Below are 26104 nucleotides of genomic sequence, written 5' to 3'. Positions count from 1 at the left end.
TAAAGAACTATTTGGTTACTAGCCGTGTGGAATGTATGCTTTTCTACTCCCACACAACAGATCCTGGTGATTTTTATGAGAGCATATATTACAGGACTGCACTTAAAGTTACTGGCAAGTATTCTCCCCTCCCTCCCCAGTGCTTTCCTTCAAAACTGTAGCTGAGAAGGGATATCACAGGAGCGCAATAATTGTTCGTATTGTATGCGAATCCTGTCTGGTATGTTTGATTACCACTTGTAGCTTGCCCAAGTCATCTTCTCCCTCCTTTTCTCCAGTGGGGTATGTTGTTGCCTCAAACCACAGGAAAATGTAAACAGGAAACATCCTGAAATTCCATGTAAAAATTCCATTCTTGAGAATGAGCTGAGGGGTGGGGTGGGGGAGGTGTTACATTAAAGAGTCTTTGTTATCTATACTGTGGTACTGATACAAGAAGTACATCAGCAAAATATTAAAAACACATTGCTGGAAGCTATCAAATGGAGAATGACCCAATATTAAATTTTTGTGGTTGGAGAGGCTTTTAAGAGGGATGTGCGCAGGTCACAGGCTACCACAGTAAAAACAAAGAAAGCACAAAATGTAGGAACAGTAGAATGTTCTTTCGTCATTCTCAAGATGTGTTTTAAAGTTTTTCTCTTGTTTTGATCTGAAATTCATTCATTTATTAAAACTTATTGCTGCTCAACTACAGTGGACTCTGGATGGAATACAAAATTAGTAAAAAACAGCTAAAAACATTGGCTCAAATAGACAATCCAGACTAAAATAATGCAATAGATGGCAAAAACAACAAACAAAGTAGAAAGGCCTTTAAACAAATAATAAACATCAACCCCAGGCCTGGGACCAAAGTCAGATGTGCAAAGCTCTCTGGAATCACCTTATCTCTGGGGAGATGCTGTTTCAGAGGATGGGGGCTGCAGCAAAGAAGGCACGCTTCCTAGGACCTACAAAACGGCAGTGTTTAATGGGAGGGATCTGTAGTACATCTACTGTGCTAGGTGATAGAGAGCAGTTGAGCGGTTGAGACAAGCAGTCTCTTGAGTAACTAGATCCTATGCCATATAGAGTTTTATGGGCAATAACCAGCATCTTGAATTTCACTCGGAAGCCAACTGATAACAAATACAGCTCACATATCAGTGGTGACCCATAGGCATACCAAGAGACATCTATTATTGCTTACATGGTTGCAATTTAAGCCAGCTGTAGCTTCTGGATAGTCTTCACGAGTTGCCCTGTGAAGAGCCCATTACAATAAATCCAAACATGAGGTAACCAGGACATGAGTGACTGAAGGGTCTTCTGATGAAGGAAAGGGCACAATTAGCATACAAGTTGAATCTATAAAAAAGCCCTCCTGGCCACAGCTGCCACCTGCACTTTGAACAGTAGCTGCCAGTCCATGAGGATCCCCAAGCTCCATACCAATCTTGACTAGGGAAGTGCAGCCCCATCCACATTTGGAGACATCCCAGATCCAGGGGGTCCAAACAGTCATAGCCAAGCAGTCTTGGTAGGATTCAGCTGAAGTTTGTTCTGCCCCATCCAAACCCAAATAGCCTCCAGACAAATTGGATCAATACAGCAACAGCTTTACCTGTGCCACTTGGGGTAGAACTGGTATTATCAACATGCTGATGGTGCTCCATCCTGAACTAATAGATGACCTCATTTAATGGTTTCATATAGATGTTGAACAGGAGGAGACCATCAAGCCCTGAGGCACCCCATATGATAGGCCTCAGACATAATTTCTCCTGTCAGCATCAACTAGAACCAACCACTGTGGAAGAGATGAGTTACTGGAACACAGTGCCTTCCACTCCTAACCTCTGCAACTGGTCCAGAAGGATAGTGTGGTTGAAAGTATCAAAATCTACTGAGAAACTAAAGAGCATTAAGTTGGATGCACCACTCCCATCCCAGGTCCACCAAACGTCATCAACAAGTATGACCAACGCCTTTATACAATACACTGGCCTTAAGGCAGACTGAAACAAGTCCAGATAATCTGTTTCCAAAAAGATCAGCTATCATCCAACCACCTTTTCCACAAGCTGGGAAAGGAAAGAAAGGAAACTGGCTGATAATTCTCCCAACAGGGAAGATCCAGTGATGATCTCTTGAGAAGGAAGCATACCACCTCCTCCTTCAGGATTGGTGGGACCACCCCTTCTCTCAGAGTGACTGAAACCATCACTTGAACCCATCTCTTGATCAGTTTCTGGGCTGCTTTAATAGCCCAGGATGGGGCAGGCTCCAACAAATGAATTAACAGACAAAAGGACCTTGTCCATTTTCTCAGGCATAACAGAATCAAAGTTAGTCCAGATAGCATAATAGGGCTGTTTCTTGGGCAACACATTAGGACTTGCTCACTCAAAGTTCAACTCTGAGTGAATCTTCCAAGATAACTATTTGAGGATCCTGAATAATTTTCTGTTTAAGATAATTTCCCCCCTTATTATTAAGCAAGCCATATGCAAAAGGTTAGGAAGGGCAATCCATCTGTCTCCTCCCTCAAATCTCTTGGCACTCACTTTTCATACTAAACAGCAAACCTTTAACATGACTAAAATGGTAGATATGCAATTAGCACAACTTCAATAGTTTGTGGGGAAGAGAACATTAGCCCTCTTACAAAAATAAACTGTTCATGCTTGTTGCAATCTTCTTTGATAATTTCAAAATATGGTTATGTGGTCAATTAGAAATGTAAAATGTGACAGTTGTAGAGTCAGGGAGTTACGTGAAATTTAAACATTTCTGTGGAATCAGTAAAAATGCTGTTTGTTTCTACTTGTAAAAAGATTAAAGTAACACATTTTCTGGCTTATTGATATTTTGAAGTAATGTCCTAATTATAGGGAACGCATGAGAAACATATTACTAGAAGAATGCTAGGTGCATTGCTTTATAACCTGCAATCTTAACGATAACTGAATTCCAAAGACCTGGTATTTATAGAACTGTCTAGTCTTCAAACGCATGCCGTTCTCTTCGGAAGTCGTAACTGTGTAGCACAAGTCATGCATTGCATTTAATTAAGTTTATATTCAATTCTGAACTTGGTTTCACACTTCAGTAGGATCATCACACAACTTTTAAGATGACATCTTAAATGATTTTCAGATGGTTTCCTTAGCTTAGAATCACACAAATGTAATGTTAGAAGGATCATCTCTTCCAGTCTTCTGCAGCATGCAGAAAATCCAGTTAAATCCTCTTCAAGAGGTGGTGGTTAAACCTTTTTAAAATTTCAGAAATAAAGACCCTACTATTTCTGTAAATAAATTGTTATTGCCAAATAGATTTGACTGCCAGTTTTTCTTTCTACTTAAATGAAAAGTTTTCTTTTCCTTAAATGAAGTTTTCTTTCCCTTTTGTCTAAATGAAATTTAAGTAATTTAGGGTAGTTTTAGGTTATCACCTTTTTTATACACACTGGAAATTAAGCAAAGCTGAGTTATTTGTAGATCATATTAAATTCACTATTCCCTTCCAATTCAGTTCTCAAACTGCTATGAAAATCAGGTCATTCTGACACGACACCATTTTTTATGATTTCTTTATATGCATACCAAACATAATTCCTCCCCTGACCAAGAACATTTGAATGGGTCAGTTTAAGGTCTCTTGTAAGAGAGGTGAAATGTGTTGTTGTCTGCCTGATTTCTATAGTTTCGCCTTTAAGACTAGACGTGGGAGGGAGAACTCACATCTTCCTGGAGAAAGGTATGGAAACTTTTGTTCTGATGATCCAACAGGCTTTTTTACCAGACCCCAAAAGTTTGCAACATTAACAGAATTACATGGCTTTCTTCAAACAATATGTCACTTCTTTGCCTTCCCCTCCCCGTCCTGTCCTGCAAATATAGAATATGAAAGTATTCTCGGTGCTGCAAAAATCCAGATGACCACTGGATGGAGGTAAAGATATGCAGAAAAATCTAATTATTTTCTCTCATCTTGTGGTCATATGGATTTCTGCAGCCTTGATCTGGTAGATTGACATAGAAGTGTAAGCAGTTTTTATTTGTTTCTTTTTGTATTATTATACATGTTGATACAGACATGTTTATGTCTGTACATTGTTGTTTATATAATTAAAGGCTGTGACATCTATTATTTAAATAATGTAGAATATTGAAAACAACAGAAAAACTGGGGCAGTTGTTAAGTAACACAGCAAATGCTAAGCATAGACTGCTATCATTAAGCAAACTTTTTGTTCGGTATGGGGTGAGTTCGCCAGAAACCAGAAATAGATGCTTCTGGGAAAACCATTGTAAAAGGCAGTCAGGTGACCATGGGGCACTGTAAATAGCCATTAATGCAGGCTGGCTGAGTGTCCAAAATGTTGTCATGTGACTGTAAGGGGACCTTGATGTCAGAACTTTGAAACTAGGCCTGACTAAGTAGCTTGTTGGGGTGCTTTGAATTATTGCTAAGTGACTGGTTGTAAAGTCAAGGACTCTCTGTATTAGGTTTCTATCTTGTCCCTTTTTATACAACTGCTAATTTTCAATAGTGTATTTGTAAACCTTTAAGACTTCTTAGTGATTGTTTTTGCAATGCTGCATGATGTTGTATGCATATAAGAACCATGTAACTGTAAGCATTAATTGGGTAATTTTATTTAGATGGGCAGTTTCCCACATTAGATTCTATAGCAGTGATATTCACAAGTGTTCAAATACAATACCATATGAAAAATGTGTTTTACTTAAGCTACTTCATACATTATTTTAATGGTGCCATAATTAATATGAGGGAAATCCTAAAGACTTCATGCAGTAGGCATAAACTAGATTAAAGTCTCTATCATTAAACTCTGATTCATGTAACTTTTCATTAGTTTGAACCAAAGTACCTGAAATGTGCTAATTTACATATGCGTCCAAAATCCAGGACCCACAACTCCCGTGGAATTGGGCTATTTTAAAGGAAAATGCATCTCTGAATGTATCACAACTTTTCCAATGAAAGCAGTACATTAGAAATTCTGTCATTGTTGAGGGCACTCTCGGATCTGGTAAAGAAATATTTCATAAAGGATAACCTAACGGACCACAGGTCCTCTAGTAAGTTACGTACCCCATGCTATTATTTGTAAATACATTTAAAGCATTATTTATTAGCTCCAAGAACAGCTAGTTGTTGCCACTTTAGGTATGAAACATTAAGTATCAATCTGACATTAGCACCAATATTTAGAGAAATGACTGCCAAATTAGAAAAATAACTGTTGCAATTTAGCATAAGTTTACTATAGCAAGTCTGCATTGAGGTTTAGGCCAAAATTATCCATGGGGTATCCATTCCCCTTCAGACCCTATTATTAAACTAGTTATAGTTTTTTCAAAGCACTGATTTGCACTGATTTATTTCTAAAGAATTTTTAAAAATTCTATAATTGTGGGTGAGACTAGCACTTAATACTGATAGTCCTCGACTTACAACAGCCCATTTAGTGACCGTTTGAAGTGACAACGGAATTGAAAAAAGCGACTTATGATCATTTTTCAGAGTTATGACATCCCCACAGTCACGCGATTTACATTTGGATGCTTGACAACTGGTTCACATTTATGACAATTGCAATGTCCCCGCGGTCATGTGACCACCCTTTGCGACCTCCTGACAAAGTCAACGGGAAAGCCAGATTCACTTAACAACTGTTACAAATTTAACAACTGGGGTGATTCACTTAACAATAGTGACAAGAAAAGTCATAAAATGGGGCAAAGCTCACTTAACAAATTTCTCACTTGGCAACATAAATTCTGGGCTCCATTGCAGTCGAGAACTCACTATACAAGATTGTTTTCGAATTGCCTTTGAACCCAGCAAATTAGTGCCCCCCATTTTTTTCCCAAGCCACACTTCCACAAAAACAGAAAACTCAGCAGCGACAGGAGGGGAATTTAGCATCCTTTTCAACAAGGGCATTTAGAACAGAATAGAACAGAGCTGGAAGGGACCTTGAAGATCTAGTCCAGCCCCCTGCTCAAGCAAGAGAACTTGCCCTATACCATTTCAGACAAGTAACTGTCCAGTCTCCTCTTAAAAACCTCCAGGGATGAAGCACCCAAAATTTCTTTTTTAAAAAAGTTTTTATTTTATTTTAAAACAAACAAAAACATACATAAAAATATCATCAGTTACATATATTTAGCATGTCGTTTGGTCACAAACATTTGTGCATCACCGCTTTCAATTGCACATAGAATCAGTAGTTATCAGCCCAATACACGTTAGTACATTGATTATCATTGTAAATCCTATATTCAATTTACTCTTATAATTTCTTCCTTTTAAACAGCGCCCACGATTTCTGAAGGCAAGCTGTTTGCCCATCTTCAAGACGTGTCTTCTTACTCGGGAGTCAGTCTTTTACGGAAATCAGCCTGAAACCGATTTCCTGCAGAAAGCGGCTTCCAACGCTTCTCCTCGCCTACCAAAAGCGCGGCGGCTCCCGTTCAACTTCGGAAACAGGAAGGAAGCCTCTGATTGAAGAGGGCGGCTGAGCTTTATTTCTGGGAGCGCCTTCCGTTTTCGGGTCGCGTTTTAAGGCGAGCCCAGTGCAAAGCAATTATGTAACCCACGTCCACACAGGGATGTAACGGGGGAGCGAAGAGTAAAGAAATCGCCCTGTCGAAGCTGAGCTGGAGGCAACCCCGTCCAGCGGCGCTTGTAAGACCCGGAATTGCCACTGCCTCCTCCTCCTCCGCCGCCTCCCCCCTCCCCTCTTACTCTCACCGCGAGCCCGGCTCGAGCGAGGCCACTGGAGAACGGCTCTCCGAAAGGGAGGGGGGAAGAGAATGAGGACCGCGCAGGCGCACCAGGAGCCTGACTGTCCAACATGGCTGAGCTGCTGCTGCTGCCGCCGCCGCCACCACCGCTGCCTCTTTTTGCAGGACAGGGGGAGTTGAAGGGAGGATGCTGAACTATTCCGAAGCAGCAGCGGGAGCGGTAGGTGGAGCGAGGCTAGCGAGGACGGAGCCGGCCTCTGCTCGGCTATGGCCCGCCTGGCAGATTATTTCATTGTGGTGGGCTACGACCACGAGAAGACAGGTAGGTGTGGCTATGAGTAGTACGCCGTTGTCTCTGCCTTGCATTTGAAGGGAGGGGGGCTTCCTTTTGGAAGGGGCCGGGCGTGGAGGGGGGGAAGGCAGCTGGTCATCGTGGGGAGGGGGAGGCGGCGACGAGGATCCCCTTTGGGACAGAAGGGGGGATATCATGGAGGAGTGGGTGGAGGAATGTCAGGAACAAGCGCTTGGGCTTCCTCTCCCGTGGTTGAGTGGCTTGGCAAGGAAGAGGAGTGTGCGTGTGTATGTGTGTCAGTCATCTTCCTTTACAAGACTTGCTGGGGATTTGACACGCAAGGGGATAGCAGCATCAGCAGCGGGGGCTGGTTCTCCCTCTTTGAAAATTGGGCGTGGAGATGTAAAGGGGGCATTTCTCCCCCTCCCTTGAAAAGCCACCCCCGTGGTTTTTCTATGGGGATGGGGGACAGGTTGGCTTTCCAGCATGGCTAGGGAGGAATTTTATTGACCACCTGGCCAAGGAAAATGAAAAGTAACCAGTAGTAGCTTCTCCCTTATCTATTTAATGACATGCTGGCCTGGGTCTGTGTATTAGGTGAATTGCCAGATGTAGAAGGCGATCTTCCTTCTTCCCCAGCATTAGGAGAAAAATAAACATTAGAACGAATGTGCCCTCCTTGTCTGTGTTGTCATGAGTGTTAACATCCAGTAGTAATTAAGGTTTGTTTGGCCACGTGAGAGTTGGCTAAATTTAGTTGATTCGAAAGTACAGTAGAGGAAACTTGGGTAACTTGTTGAAACATTATCAATGCAGATATATAATCATGGTAAAAACCAGTTACTTGTAATTTGCAGGGAGAGTTTGAATCTGGAAAATAAATTTATAAATTTATATAAATACAATTATTCAGGTTCTAGGAATATTTTAATAAATGTAAGGCAGTTCTTAATAACATAATGAGAAGCGTATAAGTCTGCTTCAAAAAGAGCACAGATGTTAAAGGGGAAAACAAGTTGTATAGTAGAAAGTTTACATTTTCTGTCATCTGAATAGAGTGCCATTTTTGAAGATATAATGAAGGGTTATTATAATATTTTTCTTACAATTTTTCTTTTTGCTAAATAAAAAGCAAAGTAGTTTGATTTGTCTGAATGTTTCTACATAAGAGTGCAGGATCTGGCACTCTTCTATCTACTGTAGCACACCTATAGCACAGTATGCTTATAGAAATATGGGATAAACAATGTAAGTTTATTTGAGAGAAGATGATAATTTTACAGAGATATGATATGGAATGCTGAGCTAGTGTTATTTCCCTATCTTAAAAAAGTAATAAAAGTTTTAAGATTCATGTTCAAGGAATTGAAATAGAAGTCAGGAAACAAATATTTAGGAATATTACACGGTAGTAGCAACAATGCTATACAGCCGTGTTTCTTAAAGCGTGTTCCTAGAATTCTCGTTCACCCGCCTTCTCATGGGTCTTTGAAATCAAAATTATTTGCCAGCTTATGTTAAAAAATAATACAACCTTAAAATCCTATCAAACAATCTGAGCACTGATAGTGGCAGTGAATGCATCAATTTCAATTGTTAATAAATGTTGATAAACGTAACACATTTGGACAAAAAGCTCTTTTGGAGTCCTCCATAATTTTTTAAGTGGTAAGGGGTCCTGAGAGAAAAGTTGATGAAAGACTGATATATAGCAATGTTAGCTAACTCTAAGTAACTCTACTTCCACTGATTTATTAGTCGTTGCTCTTCCAGTGTTATATTCATAATATGGTGTTTCAGCTTTTAAAACTATTGCCTATATCACAATATATACACAGTGGGATATTGTACATTTTATAGTTATGATTTAGTTGTTTATTATATATCTTTCTATTAAAGTCGCCTATGTGTGAATTGGATGGCCATATAAATTTGTTTAATAAATAAATAATGTGCGTGTTAGTTACACTAACTTTAGACCTGAAAATATTTAAGAAATTATCCAGTTTCATGAAGCAGGATTTGAACAATTTTTAAAGGGTTCTAAGAAAGTTTTAAAATTGTATGTTCCTGAAAATACAGACTTAGTCTGGCAAAGTAGTCTCTTCTGTAAAGAACTACAACCAAAGCAGATTCCAAACTCTTTGATATAGTAAAATATCCTATCAAATGTATGTTATATTTGTAGCAAATGAATCTTCAGATTATTACTTTAATTTTTTACAAATGTGCTGTTAAATTCCCCTTTGTATGCTTGTTTATTTTTAGAGTCAGTAATTAAAACTATTTCAGAGAGAACCTTCTGTAAAAGAATAAAGTGCACTGTCTATTCTAAATTCCTTTATCCCACATGCAGTCCCATGATGCATAGAGAATTGACCTTTCTTAATCAGATTTTTTTCCTAGTGAAACTCCAGCATTATGAAGTTGTTCTTCAATCCATACACTCAAGAACAAACAGTAGTGTAGTATCTCATATTTAGTTTTGCACGGATTTAGTTGTTGATATGCTTTGACTTAGGCCTAGTATGTTCTTAACTATAATCTGGAGCAATAGTTTTAAAAACTCAGAGTTGGGGATATTTTAAAATCTTTGATAGGCTCATTCTTTCAAGGGTTCCCTGATAGATTTCTCCCAAGTCAGGCTAAACCTTCTAATACCATCTAGTTTGTCCACCTTGGGAATTTTTAGCCTTTCCATCAAAGTCTTCTTCCTTGTGTTTATCTCTTGGGAAACAGAACAGAAGGTGCTTTGGATGTTCAGAGAATCAGACAGTTTAACACATCTTATGTCAAATCTGGCAATATTTGACATAATACAGACTGTAGAGATTCTCAACCATCCAAGTCATGGTTGTCTAAAAGATGCTTTTCCAAAAGGCACCTGTACTTTCTTGGTGAAGAAAGTTGCCTTTTGGAAAAGCACCTTTGGGATAATTGTGTAATCTTACATGTATCTAATATTTTAATGAGATTCTTGTCTAAACCAACTCTTGAGATGTAGAAAAAAGCCTATTGGGAAAAGGTAAATTCAGGTCAACAAGGGAAGGCAAGCTGCATCCATTCTGTGCTATAAGCTCTGCTACTCTGACTTGATTACAGTCTACTGCAATGTGGGAAAGTGTTATTTAAATTGTCCCAAAGGTGATTTTTCAAGAGGCACCTGGACTTTCTTGTTTTTCTATGAAAATGTTTTGCTTCTCATTCAAGAAGTTTCTTCAGCTCTGATTAGATGGTGGGGAATGGAAGGATTTATATTCCTTGCAGGCAGCTGACCATTTGCATCCTTTTAGAGAAAGGGTGTCAAACTGGTGGCCCATGGGCCGGAAGCGTCACATGCAGGCCAAGCCCACCCCAACTCTGTAAAGGCAAAAAACATCATCACGCGTCATGTTATGCAATTGAGTTTGACACCCATGACACCAATGACTCTCCACTTGGAGGTTTATCTGTGTCCTCAGGACCATCTGATTAGTGCAAATGGGTGTGGAGTCTTCTTGGAACTGGTGAAATGACTGTGTTGTAGATGTATCCTTCAACCTCTGTTGAGAGAGGACTGTTCAGTTTTGACATTGATGGCCTCTTTGACCCCTCTTTCAAACCAGCAGTCCTCTCTGTCCAAAATGTGGACTTTGCTATCTTCAAAAGAGTGACCTTTGACTTTTAAGATGGACTGCTGAATCTTTTCCTGATGGATTTGTTCTATGTTGTGCCATGCATTTATGAAGTGGTTGTTTTGTTTCCCCAATTTACAGATCTGCACATGTACTGCATATACCATGTTGTTCATTTTGTGTCTGGATGTTTTATTCTTGGGGTGGACAAGCTCCTGCCTTAATGTATTCTTGAGTTTAAAGTGTGCACGTATGTTGCGTTGGCTGAATATCCTCCTGACCTTTTCAGATATTCCTGCATGAGATTTGCTTTTTGTTTGAAAACTCTTCAGTTGGACAGTTTTTAAAACTAGTTTTCATTTTCAGGAATCCCTCTTTTTGTTGTTCCATATGCTGGTAGATGATCATAATAAATATTTGATTTGATCTGTTATTCTCCATTGAAACATTTGCCTGATGCTAACATGACTGTTCCTCATTGTCATGTACTTTAATATTTCAGTGTTCCTTTTAGCTCACTTTTGTCTAAGTTGACCAGGAGTAGCTCTTGGGTGACTGCTGATATGTCATAAGCTATAGTTCATTGGCTTTGTTTTGATGAATATGACGTACAATACGTTAAACCGGGAATCATGTTTTTACAGAACACAGTGGATGAGTTCATGCTCTATACAAACTGAAGTTAAATTGTTCTGAATTCATGTGATGTGTAAATCCAATGCTGTGGTTTCTTTAGAAATCTTTTCCAGAGTTTTCAGGGACTGAAACTATTCACATTCTGCTTAGTTGTTTTGTCCAGATTTTGGCATGGAGAGATTTTCCCTATTACATGCAGCATGTCCTTCAACATGTAGCTAGGGTATGTCCTTTCATTGTGCATTGACTCTTTAGAAGGCAAGCATGCAGGTTTTTGAAATTAATTGAATTTGGAAAACAGATTTCTATAATATTTTAGCGTCTAAATAATGAGATTGTGCTAGATGGTAGCAGCTGGGTTAACTTGTGTAGTAGGTTCAAAAACTGAACATGGTTGGGTCTGATTAATACTTGGATGGCAAAATGCACCCATGGAATTTCAGTGCTGTAACCTTGAATTGGGAAGATAAAATATATCCTAAACCGAAATGCAGAAATGGCAAATATATTTCTGTATTTTTGTTATGAAAATTGCATGGCTGGTCCTTTTGTTGTCAAGATTTGAAGCAAATGACAACCTGTATCTTGTTTGAAACTGTGTGAGAGTATTTTACCAACTTTGCTTTTCAACTCTCTATAATATAACTTCCATGTTAGTCATATTTACTCTATATCAGCATATAAATTATCCTGATTTTCCTGGCAAATTTCAGGGCTTGAATTTTTCCTGTGTCTTGGGCTGCAGATACCCATTGACAGTGTTATTTGCAAACCTGAAAACCTGTAGAGCTATGATGCAAAAGGTTTTATATATTACCTGACAAAACCATATAAATACATGTGACCAAGGGCATGAATTGTGTGTGCACCTGAATACTAAAAATATATTTTCTTGTGAAGAAAGGAAAAAAGCTATTTTTTTATTTATGGAGACATAGAAGCTCTGTACACAGTAATTGGCCAGTTTTGAAACAAAGCAAATTCTGACTGGCTGGCTGGCCATTGTCTATGATTGCCTGGACTGTGATTGGCTGAAGATGCTATCTTCTATGTTATGTTTATTTCAGAGTCTTTAAATTCTTAAACTTATGATTAATTTATTTTTGTTTAGGACTGAAGGCAAACTGTTTTTTCCACTTTCCAAAGGTCTGTTTTCAAACTTTCCAAAAGTCTCCAATAATTTAGTAATACTTAATGAACAATTTCTGAAAGTAATTAGTAAGGTTTGTGAATTTAAAAGTCTTTACTGCTGTTCTTAGCAAGATGGCTAATCCCTTTGTCTCCAGGTACTCAGACCCACAAGAAACCACTCTACTGCAGTCTCCTTATGAGGAGCAGCAGTCTAGAGAATATGTGGGCAACCTCCTGTCCTTTCCTTATCCAGATAAATGTCTTTGTCACTGTCGTTGGCACCACTTTTGCAGAGTTCTCTTCAGTTTGCCATACCTCCCTTGAAAGTTTGTATAAAGTGTGATTTAATATATTAAATAATTTTGGTAAGATGCAGATACAGAAAAATCTAATTGAAGAGTAACATTTTTGTGGCCATATCTTTTAAAATGTATCAATAACATCAATAATTCCCATGTAATGTTGTTTGCTAGAATATTTCTAGGACTTGAGGGAAATAAATAGATGTTTACAGAAGATAAGGAGAAATATAAATATCCCACTGTTTCCCTTTTGATTTCTATTTATTAGCATGAACAGGTTTTAGTTGATCTTGCATTTATAGGGAACATATGACCTCTGAGATTCTTTCCAACTCTGATTCTATGAAATTTTGATCATAGTTGTCAGATCCAGCTGCTCAGAAATATAATTACAGCAACTTTCTCAGGGACATATACAACCAAGCTGAAAACTACGGTAAGTGTTATTGCAGGCAGTTTTAATGACCAAGAAAAATATTGATCAATTCTGACAGTGTTGAACTGTCATTAAAGAAACAGATTCATATCCACCTGCCATATTTCCTATGTTTGTAACTCCATCAAATCCAATTTCACTTTAGATTTCTTGCTCCTTCCCTCGAGGCTATAGAATATCTGCATTCTCCACATTCCTTCAGTGGAAATAGACAATGCATTGGTCTTAGGCTGAAGAACTTCTCTTTCCCCAAACTTCTAAGAGTATTCATGTTTAGTTATTTGTTCACCTTAGTAAATATCTTGGACTTCCATAGGTACAGTTGTTTAAAACTAAAAATGTTTAAAAGGTATGGTGCTAGGACATCTACCCCAAAGCTGCTTTTTTAGTGATAAATGCTTTTGGATTGGTTGAAGAGCAAAAAGGAGCAATGTAAGCTAAATCATGTAATTTCTTCAATAGATATGCTGCATACACATAGCATTAAGCTATAAAAGAAAAACCGTTTAAAAGTTGTAATAAGCAGATATCAGCAGGCAGTCACATTGTGTCTGTATTCCATTGCTTGAAACTCCTGAAAAAGTGTATATTTGATTTCCTACTTAAATGCAAGACTTTTATAGAATGTCAGAATCAATTAAGCATAAATAACCTTTGTAACTCTTTCCTTATATTATTTCCATGGGAGGCAAGCAAAATGTGTTCCTCCCAACAGGAAATATTTGACACAGCTAGTTTGGTTTTAAAATTAATGCCCAGAAGGGACACACATTTTTGTCAGCAAAACATCCGGAAACCCATTTAACTTCCCAATTTGTGAAGACAGTGAGACTGTTCAATATAAGGGAAAGTACTGAAGTTTATCTTGAGCCAAAATGTTGATAAAGAGAATAGTTGTTCAGTATAATGAAACAATGTTGCTACAGTTGTGCTTAGCATCTGCAGCTTCGTTTATTGATAGAGACCAATAAGAATCTTGTTTTTGAATGTCATGTGGTGTTTGAGTAAATCTATTAATTTTTATCAGAATCTCTTTAGGAATATTTTAAAAATTGTTAGTACTGAAATCAAAATTCTGTCAGGAAACATGGCAATCTGAAGTTGAGTAAACATTCATTCCCTGCCTCAACATAGGTTGTGTGTTGTTTGTGTGTGTGCATGTGTGTATGTGTATACAGTAGGTTCAGGGGCATAACACAGTAGAAAGTCTTCCACATGATCTGGATGGGTTTTGTACCTTTTGTATCTTTTGATGCAAATAGATGATACAAGATAGTCGTCAACTTACAGCCATTTGTTCAGAGACCATTCAAAATTATAATGGTGCTGAATGAAGGGATTTACGACCAGTTATGACCACTGCAGTGCTACTATGGTCACATGAACAAAATTCAAGTGCTGGACAATCCGCTCACCCTTATGATCAACTGCAGGGATACTGTTGCTACCCTACCTGTGTATCTTTTCCTGCCCTGCTGAGTCCCTTAGACCTACCTCCCACACACCTTGGCTCTGCTTCCTGTACCACTGGGTCCTTCACCTTTGGACCTCCACTACCCCCCATCATGCTCAGTCCACTTACTTTTTCTGAAGATTGCCTTTGAGAAAGAAAACTGGTGGATCTGCCACGTGGCCTTCCTATGCAGAAGCCATATGATCCTGTCCCAGAAACTGGTGCCATTTTGGAACTAGTCTCAGTTTTTGAATCATGAGAATTACCACTACTCCCAAAATGTTGCTGGCCTTTAGGAAGGCCACACAATGGATAGGCCAGTTCTCTTTCCCTTTCTTTTGAAAAACTAAGTGGACTAAGTCGTGGGGAGGGGGAGGCAGGAGACTGAAAAGTGTGAGACCTAGTGGGCAGGAAGATCTGTAAGAAGTGACTCAAGGTGTGTGGGAAGCCCAGGGCAGACCACATGTGAGCTGGGCTGGTGCTGCTATGAATTGTGCAGTCACTTAACAACCTCAAACAGGCAGCAAGGATTGTGATAGTTAAGCGAGGAGATTATGCGGGTACCTCACTCATGAACATAATTCTTGGCTCAGTTGTGGTTGTATGTTGAGGACTACCTTTATTTCTCTCTTTCAGAAACGTAAAAACTGTAATTTTTCAGTTACTTACTGTATACTGATATAGATCTAAGGATGTATTTTTGATACAGTAGCTGAACACAACTGCCTTAAGCTATGTCTTTATTGAGGAAATTTATTTTCTACCCATTCAAACTGAATCTATAATCTACATGATCTTATTTTACAACTAGAATATTGCAACACTTAAGATTGTTGCAATTTCAGCAAAATTGAAACTGCAAACCATGACAAAGTAAATGTATTTTTATTAGGATGGCGTATAAGTGTGACATCTGTTTCATAATAGAATGAATTCTACATCACATGAGAATTTCCTCTATTAAGTATATATGACAAATGCTTTTGTTTAAACTGCTAACATTGAAATTGCTTGTCATCTTTTGCTCTTCGTACATCTTGAAAGAAAAAAATGATAAGATGGAACACTGGAAGTTATGCTCGTTCAATAAAATATGACATTCCCACAGCTCAAATTTTATTGTATAAGAATACCACAGATTCTTTCTATATTCTTGAAATTTAGGGAGATTTGCAGTAGTTTACAGTTCTTGGACAACTTTGTTAATTTCCTGCATAGATCCTTTTTGTAAGGAAAAGCGTTTTCTTTGTGTTACTAATCTTTTTCTCATTCCTATTCAGTATTTGAAGAGTTTACGGGTGGGGGTGGGGGATTGGTTTGGTAAAATCTCAAAGATTGGAATCTGAATATTTTATGCAAAATGAGCAAAAGGTTTCATGATGGAATATTACATGAAACAATTACATTATTGAGCAACAGTTGGGAGAGCAAAAGAGCCTTTTATGCTATGAGGATTAAATTTTTCAGTTTATTCAATGAAGAATATTTATCTTTATAAAAAGACTTATTTTTTGTATTTTAAATGTTTATAATACTACAGAGTTCATATTGCTTACAAATATTATATTTTTATAATTATAATCTTACATAGGCATTCTGAATATGTTTAAACATTCCCCCAATATAAACATAGGCAATTTTTTAAGGAATATTATGGTTGTAAACTGGAAACAATAGTTTACCATATGTGCTTTAAATGCTTATAAAATCATCAGTAACTATTTTTTTATGCTTGTTCCTCTATTTCTTTTTAATCTGTAGTTTTCATTGATATAAGATTTCTAAATTTATTGCATAATAAGGATATAGTTTAGAAATAATATAGAAACTCTATTGTATGGCTTTATTGAATTGACTATCTGCCAACTCAAAGGATATTTAATTTTTCATCATCAGAACTAAGTTGGTTCAAATTAATAATGTTTAGGTGCTCCCTCCAAATAAACTTGCCTGCTATTTTAAAACGTGGGTTATTCCATACTTCCATAAGTTCTTTATAAGTATTAAAAATCAAAATGTTATATATAGCTCAATATATTCCATATGTTAAGTACTAGTACTGAAACTAATCCTTGAATGCAGAATGTCTTCCAGAATTTCAAAAGGATCAGATAACAAGTTTCAAGTTCAGCCCCAAGACAGCTGAATTCTGAAGTTCCTTATTCCAACTAGTATCTAAAACTGAGATAAGTAGCATTATAATCCTAAAACTATAAAAACATTGTACCTGATTTTTAGAATTATTAATCTGCATATTGAATTTATCTAGCTAGGATAAATTCACTAATGATATTTTAAATTCACTTAAAGTAGTACAGCATAAAAATAAAAAAAACTTTTAAAGATATTAGTCAATTTTAGAGTTAATCACAGAAATTTAGACTATGTGTTTAGGTCTTCTTTCATTTGTTTCAAAGTAGGGGGAAAACTACCTGAGAGAATTTCATTTAGTATATAGATTTCTAAGATACATTATATTCTAGATCTGGTATTCGCTTTGCAGCATTTTTGTCATGATCTTGTTCTAGGAGACTTACCCTCAATTGTCATCTATAGATCATGTCCTTGATTTCAGGGAAAGGGGGTCTATTAAGATGGTCAATCCCAGATGTCTGATCAATCCAGGAGGTTTCACTTTGCGGAGTTTCCCAGTGATCTGGAAATCGCTTCTATTTAAGTGCCTTGTTGACCACTGGATAATAGAGGCAAAAAGAGTGTTTGGCAAGATCAGTCCAAGAAGCTTTTCCTCACTTGCCAAACCCTCCTGCACAGGTTAATTTATTGAGAAGCTGTGTGAAAAGGAGTAAAGAAATGCATGCAGTGACACTAGTGTAAAACAAGAAATGTATGCGGCCAGACATAAGAGTTCAGGTTTAAGTATATATCAATAAGAGTGATAAAGTATAATTATTTTTCCATCCTTGTTGTGTCCATGGAATGCCAACCAGGGGAAAGGTGGGCCAGAAGATCCATTCATTATAAGTTGTAATTGTTTGACCAAACATTTTGTTGATAAAAGTGTGCATATCTGCTCCAGGTTAGAAGTTTGATGGGCACAATCTATTGAGCTGACAGAAGTGACCTACTCTAGCTTTATCTGTATCCTAAGGGAGTAGAGTCCTCTGCAACTTTAGTTCTGCCACTTGTGAGCTGGACCGCTGCCCACCTGGCTAATTCAAGTAGGGAGGAGACTGAGATTAGAATATAAACTATAGTCAATGCCTTTTTGAGAAAAGGAAGGAGTTTTCACAATTTTGAACAGCTGCTACCTATCCCTAACATTTAGGAAGAAGGTTTATTGAGAAGATAGTGGGACTACAGTTGCAGAGACAATGGATTCTAGACAATGGATTATTAACCCATGGCAATCTGAATTCAGACCTGCTTATGGGACACTCTGATTGATTCCAATACTGTGCCAATGTGTGCCATCTTTTTTTTTCTTGGATTATGCTCATAGAGCACATTCATAATCTGAGGATGTCATTGGACTTGTGATTCTTGCTGTAAGAACAGGGATACTATGGCCATCAAGTTCTGCTTAATGCAGTAAGACAAGTTAAAAAATTTGAGACAGATACAAGCAGTAAGAGAAGCACACCACTTTTCTTGAAATTGGTTCCAGTCATTCAACCAGAATCTACCTACCTGAAATTTCATCCTGCTCTCTGGGCTGATAAGAGAACAAGTCTTTATCTCCTATGTAATATTTTTTCAGGTATGTACTGTATATTATCCCTGTTTTCTCTAATCAAGGCTAAATATTCCCAGGATATTATTTTTTTGCTTGTTCTCTTCTTTGGATTTCATTTCAAGTCCCAATTATCCTGTTGTTATCTGTTGCCAAAAGAACACATTGCTTATTGTAGGTCAAGTCAATTCAGAACAAAATTATTATATTTGTGACATAGCTTAAAATTACATTAGCCCTTTAAAAACTTTTGCAGCCATATTATAAATTAAAGAGTAAGAAAGATGATCTTGATGGAAATATACAAGAACCTCGCTGAAGAGGCTGAAACATTAAGCCCTGGGAAACAAGTTTAATATTCTAAAGTGGCTCAGACAAGATGCCTTTCGGATTAACTGGGGAATAAAAAGGGATGGGGGATGTATAGTACAGTTAGGCTTGCAAGATTTTGATATTGTACAAAATGGTATCAATGTTAATGAAGTTTTCCTGTTGTGTTGATTTCCTGGTCTGATCTAGTAAGGCTGATAGTTATAGTAAATAAAGTAGCATTCTCTGCAGCTGATTAGTAACAAAGCAGTTACTATTTTAGAATCTGAATTAATGATGTAAGGTTGTAGCTTAAGAATTAGTCATAGAATTAAAAATCTTTTAAAACTGATGTTATGTAAACTTCATAAAAAGATAATGGCAATTTACATATTTAAATACTTCATTATGGTTCTCTAATATTGGGGCCAACAAATCTATAAACATAGATTTATACCATTTAAGAGGAAAACTTTTGGGCCCAGGACTTTTCCATTTTTATGAGTTTGATTGTCTGTAATATCTTGTGAAGTTTCAAAGATGCTTTCAAAATGCTTATGCAATCTTGTGATAAGAATTGAATATCAAACTCACTCAAAACTACCCATTTGCTGTTGATTTACCATATTATCAAATTTATAAAATTGCTTATTGAATTGGAAAAAAACAATAGGTTCATTATCTTTGAGTCTCAACTCACTTGTTTTAAACAATGTGCTAATAATTTACTGGCTTTTTCATCTGAGTCCCAATATTTTCACTTTAATCTCCTCCCAAACAATTCAACGTGGTTAGCATAAAAGTAACTTATCTGAAACTTGGTTACATGAATTTCTCATAAATTTGCACCAAGGGATTCCTTGTATCAGTCACTAACCATTATTTAACTAGATTCCACTTTGCAATCTCTGAAGGAAAAATAAATTTTTATGTCCAGAAAGTGGCTACTATCAGGTTTATGCAAACTGATTGAGATAAGTAGCAGTTTTTTAAAAAAATTCATTTGCATTCATGTATGTATAAATCTTTATTATGGTCAAAGACCATGCAATACACATTACTTTTTACAATATGTTAAAAAGTACTGACATTAAAATATAATTAAAAAGTATTGGTGTTAAAAGTGGATAATGGCATATGTGTTCTCAATTTGTTCAGGTCACTCTCTGGTTTACCTGGGTGCAAAGCCGATAAGTATGGGAGTAAATACAATGATCCATAAATTGTTAGAGATATGTCCAAATAATTGGTACAAGATGCTAACTATACTTCTGTAACCAATTTTTTTCTTGTGGACATTGCAGCAACACAGAACTTTGCCACTGCATACGTGGTAGCTGGGTTTGTGTCCTGAAGGAGAAAGCCTAGATAAAAATTGTCTGCCCTCCCTGGCAATCCCTCTAATAAGGGGAGAATATGTGCAGACCTACAAACTCTGTATAGCTCACAGTGAAATAAAGCATGTGAGATATTTTCCACTTCTCCTTTACCACATATGCAAACCCATTCTGCTGTTGGTGTTCTCTTATACCTGCCCTGGAGGAGTGCTGAAGGGAAAATGTTAAATCTACCTCTGAAGAGAGCTATTCTTTATTTTGGGAAGATCAGGTCATTTAGATATCTTGCCAATTTCCACCCACCCTGTTTGATTCTGTCCCTACTGTGGAGAGGCAACCTATTTAGTTCTTCTTGGAACTCCATATCCTTCATTCTATTGATTACTACTTGCTTTGCTTGATCAAAGCCTAGAGACATTAAGAATACTTAACTGGGCAAGAATTCTTAAATTCTTTGCACTTGCATGCATATGTTTATGAAAATAAGAAAGTTATTGGTATGACAGTTTATCTAACCAGGAGTAAAGAATGGAATGGAATGGAATGGAATGGAATGGAATGGAATGGAATGGAATGGAATGGAATGGAATGGAATGGAATGGAATGGAATGGAATGGAATGGAATGGAATGGAATGGAATGGAACGGAACGGAACGGAACGGAATAGAATAGAATTCTTTATTGACCAAGTGTAATTGGACACACAAGGAATTTGTCTTTGGTACATATGCTCTCAGTGTACATAAAAAGACAAGATATATTCATCAAGAATCATAAAGTACAGCACTTAATGATAGTCATAGGGTACAAATAAGCAATCAGCAAACAATCAATAGCAATATAAATTGTAAGGATATAAGCAACAAAGTTACAGTCATGCAGTCATAAGTGGGAGGAGATGGGTGATCGGAACTATGAGAAGACTAATAGTAATAGTAATGCAGCCTTAGTGAATAGTTTGACAGTGGTGAGGAAATTATTTGTTTAACAGAGTGATGGAGTTTGGGGAAAAACTGTTCTTGTGTCTAGTTGTCTTGGTGTGCAGTGCTCTATAGCATTGTTTTGAGGGTCGGAGTTGAAACAATTTATGTCCAGGATGCGAGGGGTCTGTAAATATTTTCAGGGCCCTCTTTTTGACTCTTGCCGTATACAGTTCCTCATTGGAAAACAGGTTGACAGTAATTGGTTTTTTTCCTGCAGTTCTAATTATCCTCTGAAGTCTGTGTCTGTCTTGTTGAGTTGCAGAAGCAAACCAGACAGTTATAGAGGTGCAGATGACAGACTCAATAATTGCTCTGTGGAACTGTATATTAGCAGCTCCTTGGTCAGTTTGAGCTTCCTGAGTTGGCACAGAAAGAACATTCTTTGTTGTGCTTTTTTGATACATTTTTGATGTTAGGTGTCCATTTTAGGTCTTGAGATATGATAGAACCTAGAAATTTGAAGGTCTCTACTGTTGATACTGTGTTGTCTAGTATTCTAAGAGGTGATTGTATCATAGGGGTTCTCCTAAAGTTTATCACCATTTCTATGGTTTTGAGTGTGGTCAGTTCCAGTCTGTGTTCCAGTCGCACCATGAGGCTAGTTGTTCAATCTTCCGTCTGTATGCGGTTTCATCATTGTCTCAAATGAGACCAATCACTGTTGTATCATCTGCAAACTTCAGTAGTTTAACACACAAACACTGAAAAATACATACCACATTTTTCAGAGTATAAGACACACCTTTCCCCCCCCCAAAAAGGGTGAAAATCTGGGTGCGTCTTATACACTGAATAAAGCATTTTTGCCCTACTGAAACCCTTCACCCTTTGCAAAAATAGATGTGCACAGGGTTTGGAAGGCTTGCAAAGTGCTTCTGGGGGCTGGGGAGGGCAAAAATGAGCCAAAACCGGCTCATTTTTGCTTCCCCAGCCCCCAGGATCACTCTACAAGCCTCCCAAAGCCTCTGCATGCCTCCCTTTTTTTTGAAAAAAAAATGGGCCATTTTTGTGAAAAACGGGCCATTTGTTGCTCCCACCAGCCCCCAGTAGCACTCTACAAATCTCCCAAAGCTTTGAATGCCCTTTTTTGGATAAAAATGGCTCATTTTTGCTCAGTTTTGCCCCCCCCCCCAGCCCCAGGAGCACTCTACAAGCCTCCCAGAGCTCTGCATCCCCCCCCCTTTTTTTTGCAAAAAGCAAGGCACACAGAGAGTTTGGGAGGCATGCAGAGTACAAAAACTTTTTTTTTTAAAAAAATTACCTTTTCAAAATCATGGTGCATCTTGTATTCTGGTGCGTCTTATAGTCTGAAAAATACGGTAATACATATTAATAATATAAACACATCCAAAGTCTGAATTTACTTTAGAAAAAAGCTTGATTTCTTAGGGATTTGCTTCTAAGTGCAAATGAAATTGCAGCCATTACCCTAAATTCCAAATGATTACTGTCTCCTTTATTGGTAAATAATTATTCAGTAGTCTAGTTCTGAATTAAGTATGACTTAAGTTTTTAAATTTCACTCACATGTCAATGCTTTGTTCAACAATAATAACAACCCCTTGCATTATTGAATATTATGCCATATCTTTTTCCACAAGTGACATTATTGGTTGAACATAGAAATTGTCCATAAACATTGTATAATCACAATGGACCAAATATTTACCTAACTGATAGCATTATCTTTGAGAGAACTTTGTTTCTCTTTGAGAGGAGAAAGGAAGGAAGATGTTGGCTATGATAAAAACAATATTCAAAGTAATTCGTTTTCCAGGTGCATTTCTGCAGCTGTAGAGTTGAAACAAATAATAATGCGTTGTATAATAAAAATATTGCTGAAGTCTATTATCTTGATGTTGCAGGAAGTACAAGGGTGGATATTTCAAAGAGTTACCAGTCTGTAGGATTTTAATGGTATTTATACACCTGTTCAGTTTTGGGATGATAGGAAGCTTTCTTTTTCACATGCCTTCTGTAAATCCTCTTAATTGTTTGAGTAATATAGTCCAAAAATATTAAAATAATTTACTATTAGAAATAACTGATCCCCTGATAAGATCATTTAATTTTAAAGAAATAATGTGCCCTAGGGCTAGTTTGAATGGGCCTTGAATGGAAGGCTTTCTATTTGTCATGGAAAAATTTTTTTTTGAGTATTTTTTTTTTTAGTATTTTATTAGGATTTATAGGCCGCCCTTTACCCTGAGGGGACTCAGGGCGGCTTACAATCATTAGGGAGGGGGTGCAATTCAAAATAAACAATATGTGAGCAAAATAAAATAATAAAAACACAACTTGCATTCAACACTCGGGTGGGGCAAATTAGAGGCTTATCCCCAGGCCTGTTGGGATAGCCAGGTCTTGAGGGCTGCGCGGAAGGCCTGGACGGTGGTGAGGGTGCGTATCTCGACGGGGAGATCGTTCCACAAGGTCGGAGCTGCAACAGAAAAGGCTCTCCTCCGTGTAGTCGCCAGTCGACATTGACTGGCGGATGGAATTCGGAGGAGGCCCAGTCTGTGCGATCTTATCGGTCGGAGGGAGGTAATCGGCAGAAGGCGGTCTCTCAAGTACTCAGATCCACTACCATGAAGGGCTTTAAAGATGGTCAACAGCACCCTGAAGCGCACCCGGAGATCAACAGGTAGCCAGTGCAGCTCGCGGAGGATGGGTGTTATGTGGGCGAACCGAGGTGCGCCCACTATCACTCGCGCGGCCGCATTCTGAACTAACTGCAGTCACCGGATGCACTTCAGGGGCAGCCCCATGTAGAGCACATTGCAGTATTCCAGCCTAGAGATCACAAGGGTTCGAGTGACTGTTGTGAGAGCCTCCCGATTCAGGTAGGGTCGTAACTGGCGGACCAGGCGAACCTGGGCAAATGCCCCCCTGGTCACAGCCGACAGATGATGGTCGAGAGTCAGCTGTGGATCCAGGAGGACTCCTAAGTTACGAACCCTATCTGAGGGGTATAAAATTTGACCCCCCCAGCCTGATAGATGGAACATTAGCCAAATTGTTGGGAGGGAAACACAACAGCCACTCGGTCTTGTCCGGGTCGAGTACCAGTTTGTTAGCGCTCATCCAGTTCTTAACGGCCTCAAGACCCTGGTTCATCACGTCCACCGCTTCATTGAGTTGGCACGGGGCGGACAGATACAATTGCGTATCGTCCGCATATTGATGGTATTTTATCCCGTGCCTCCGAATGATCTCGCCCAGCGGTTTCATGTATATGTTAAATAGTAGGGGGGATAAGACCGAACCCTGCGGCACCCCATATTTTAGGGGCCTCAGGGACGATCTCTGCCCCCCGACCAACACCGACTGCGACCTGTCCGAGAGGTAGGAGGAGAACCACTGCAAGACAGTGCCTCCCACCCCCACCTCCCGCAGTCGTCGCAGAAGGATACCATGGTCGATGGTATCGAAAGCCGCTGAGAGGTCAAGGAGAACCAGGATGGACGCATGGCCTCCATCTCTGGCCCTCCAGAGATCATCGGTCAATGCGACCAAAGCGGTTTCTGTGCTGTAACCGGGTCTGAAGCCGGACTGGAAGGGGTCAAGGTAGCTAGCTTCCTCCAAGGCCCGTTGAAGCTGGAAGGCCACCACCTTCTCAACAACCTTCCCAACAAAGGGAAGGTTGGAGACAGGACGGTAGTTATTTAAAATGGCTGGATCCAAGGATGGTTTCTTCAGGAGGGGTCTCACCACCGCCGTTTTAAGTGCGGCGGGGAAGTGCCCCTCCCGAAGGGAGGCGGTTACGACCGCCTGGATCCAGCCACGTGTCACCTCACTGCTGTTGGCAACCAGCCAGGAGGGACACGGGTCCAGAATACAGGTGGAGGCACTCACAGCTCGAATGGCCTTGTCCACATCCCCAGAGGCAACATCCTGAAACTCAACCCAGAGATGGTTTGCCAAGTGATCCTCTTGTGTCCCGGCTGGATCTGCAGTGGTGGAGTCCAAGTCCGACCGAAACCGAGCAACTTTGTCCGCTAAGAATTGGGCATAATCCTCAGCTCTACCCTGCAAGGGTTCCCCCGTATCCCTCCTATTTAGGAGGGAACGGGTTATCCTAAACAGGGCGGCTGGGCGGGACTCAGCGGACGCAACCAAGGTGGCAATATGAGATCTTTTTGCTGCCCTAAGTGCCCTGATGTACTCCTTGGTGCAAGTTGTTAGGAGTGCTCGGTTCGACTCGGACTTATCAGACCTCCACAAGTGCTCTAGGCGTCTCCTCCGGTGCTTCTTCTCCCGGAGCTCCTCGGTGAACCAAGGAGGTCTCCGGGATCCGCTGACCCGGAGGGGCCGTAGTGGCGCAATCCGGTCAAGAGACTCCGATGCCGCTGAGTACCAGGCAGCAGCCAGAGTCTCCGCCGAACTGTGGGCGAGGGTATCAGGAATAACCCCAAGCTCCGTCTGGAACCTCAAAGGGTCCATCATGAATGAAAGGAAGGTAGATTTATAGATCAAATCCATGTTTCTTAAATAAATGTATCTTCTTAAAAACATTACAATAAGGGGTGAAGGAGAGAGGGTTTCTTTATGTGTAATTTTTATGTAATAATTTTCCTGCCTTCATATACTATTAATATTTTATAATAATATTTTTCATATTTTTAATAGAAAATGTGTTCTTGATATATCAGATCATTAATAAGGCTTTACATTCTGCACTTGGGGGTATGATCATTATTGTTCTACTACTGCAATACAATGAAAAACTGAGGATCTCTTGCAGTGAACCTTAAGATACAAACTTTATGCAAGTTGAAGAAACAAAATTGTACCACAGAACATCATAAGAGTTTAAAATTCAACCTTAAAATTCAAACTGTATGCAAGCTGTCATAATCTAAACTCTAAAAGGCAAGGACAGAGCCAAAATATTATATGAATTAATTAAGTTAACTACAGGTAGTTTTTTACTTACAACTTTCTGTTGCTAAATGAGGCAGTTAAGTGAGTTGTGCTTCATTTTATGATTTTTTGCCATAGTTGTTAAGCAAATCACTACAGTTGTTAAGTGGATCATGCGATCATTAAGAGAATCTGGTTTCTGCCATTCACTTTTCTTGTTGGAAGCTGATTGGGAAGATTGCAAATGCTAATCCACACCCTCCAGATGAGATTGAAATTCAGCATTTATCATT

The 26104-nt window shown here is 38.8% G+C and overlaps 1 protein-coding gene across 2 annotated transcripts in view; it reads left to right on the top strand.

Moving 5' to 3' along the window:
* The first annotated feature begins 6839 nt into the window (after positions 1-6839).
* SBF2 (SET binding factor 2) overlaps positions 6840-26104 on the top strand; it is a 213698-nt gene continuing 194433 nt past the window's right edge. For both annotated transcript variants that reach the window (XM_014051691.2, XM_014051690.2), the window contains exon 1: positions 6840-7086. In XM_014051691.2, the coding sequence (XP_013907166.2) occupies positions 7032-7086 (55 nt within the window). In that variant the 5' untranslated portion in view covers positions 6840-7031. The remainder of the gene's footprint in view (positions 7087-26104) is intronic.

This window comes from Thamnophis sirtalis, unplaced genomic scaffold, assembly GCF_051295495.1.
Source record: "Thamnophis sirtalis isolate CommonGarterSnake01/CBP01778 unplaced genomic scaffold, rThaSir2_p1.2 scaffold_1, whole genome shotgun sequence".
In the NCBI taxonomy this organism is placed as follows: domain Eukaryota; kingdom Metazoa; phylum Chordata; class Lepidosauria; order Squamata; family Natricidae; genus Thamnophis; species Thamnophis sirtalis.
This window is presented reverse-complemented; position numbering and strand designations above follow the sequence as displayed.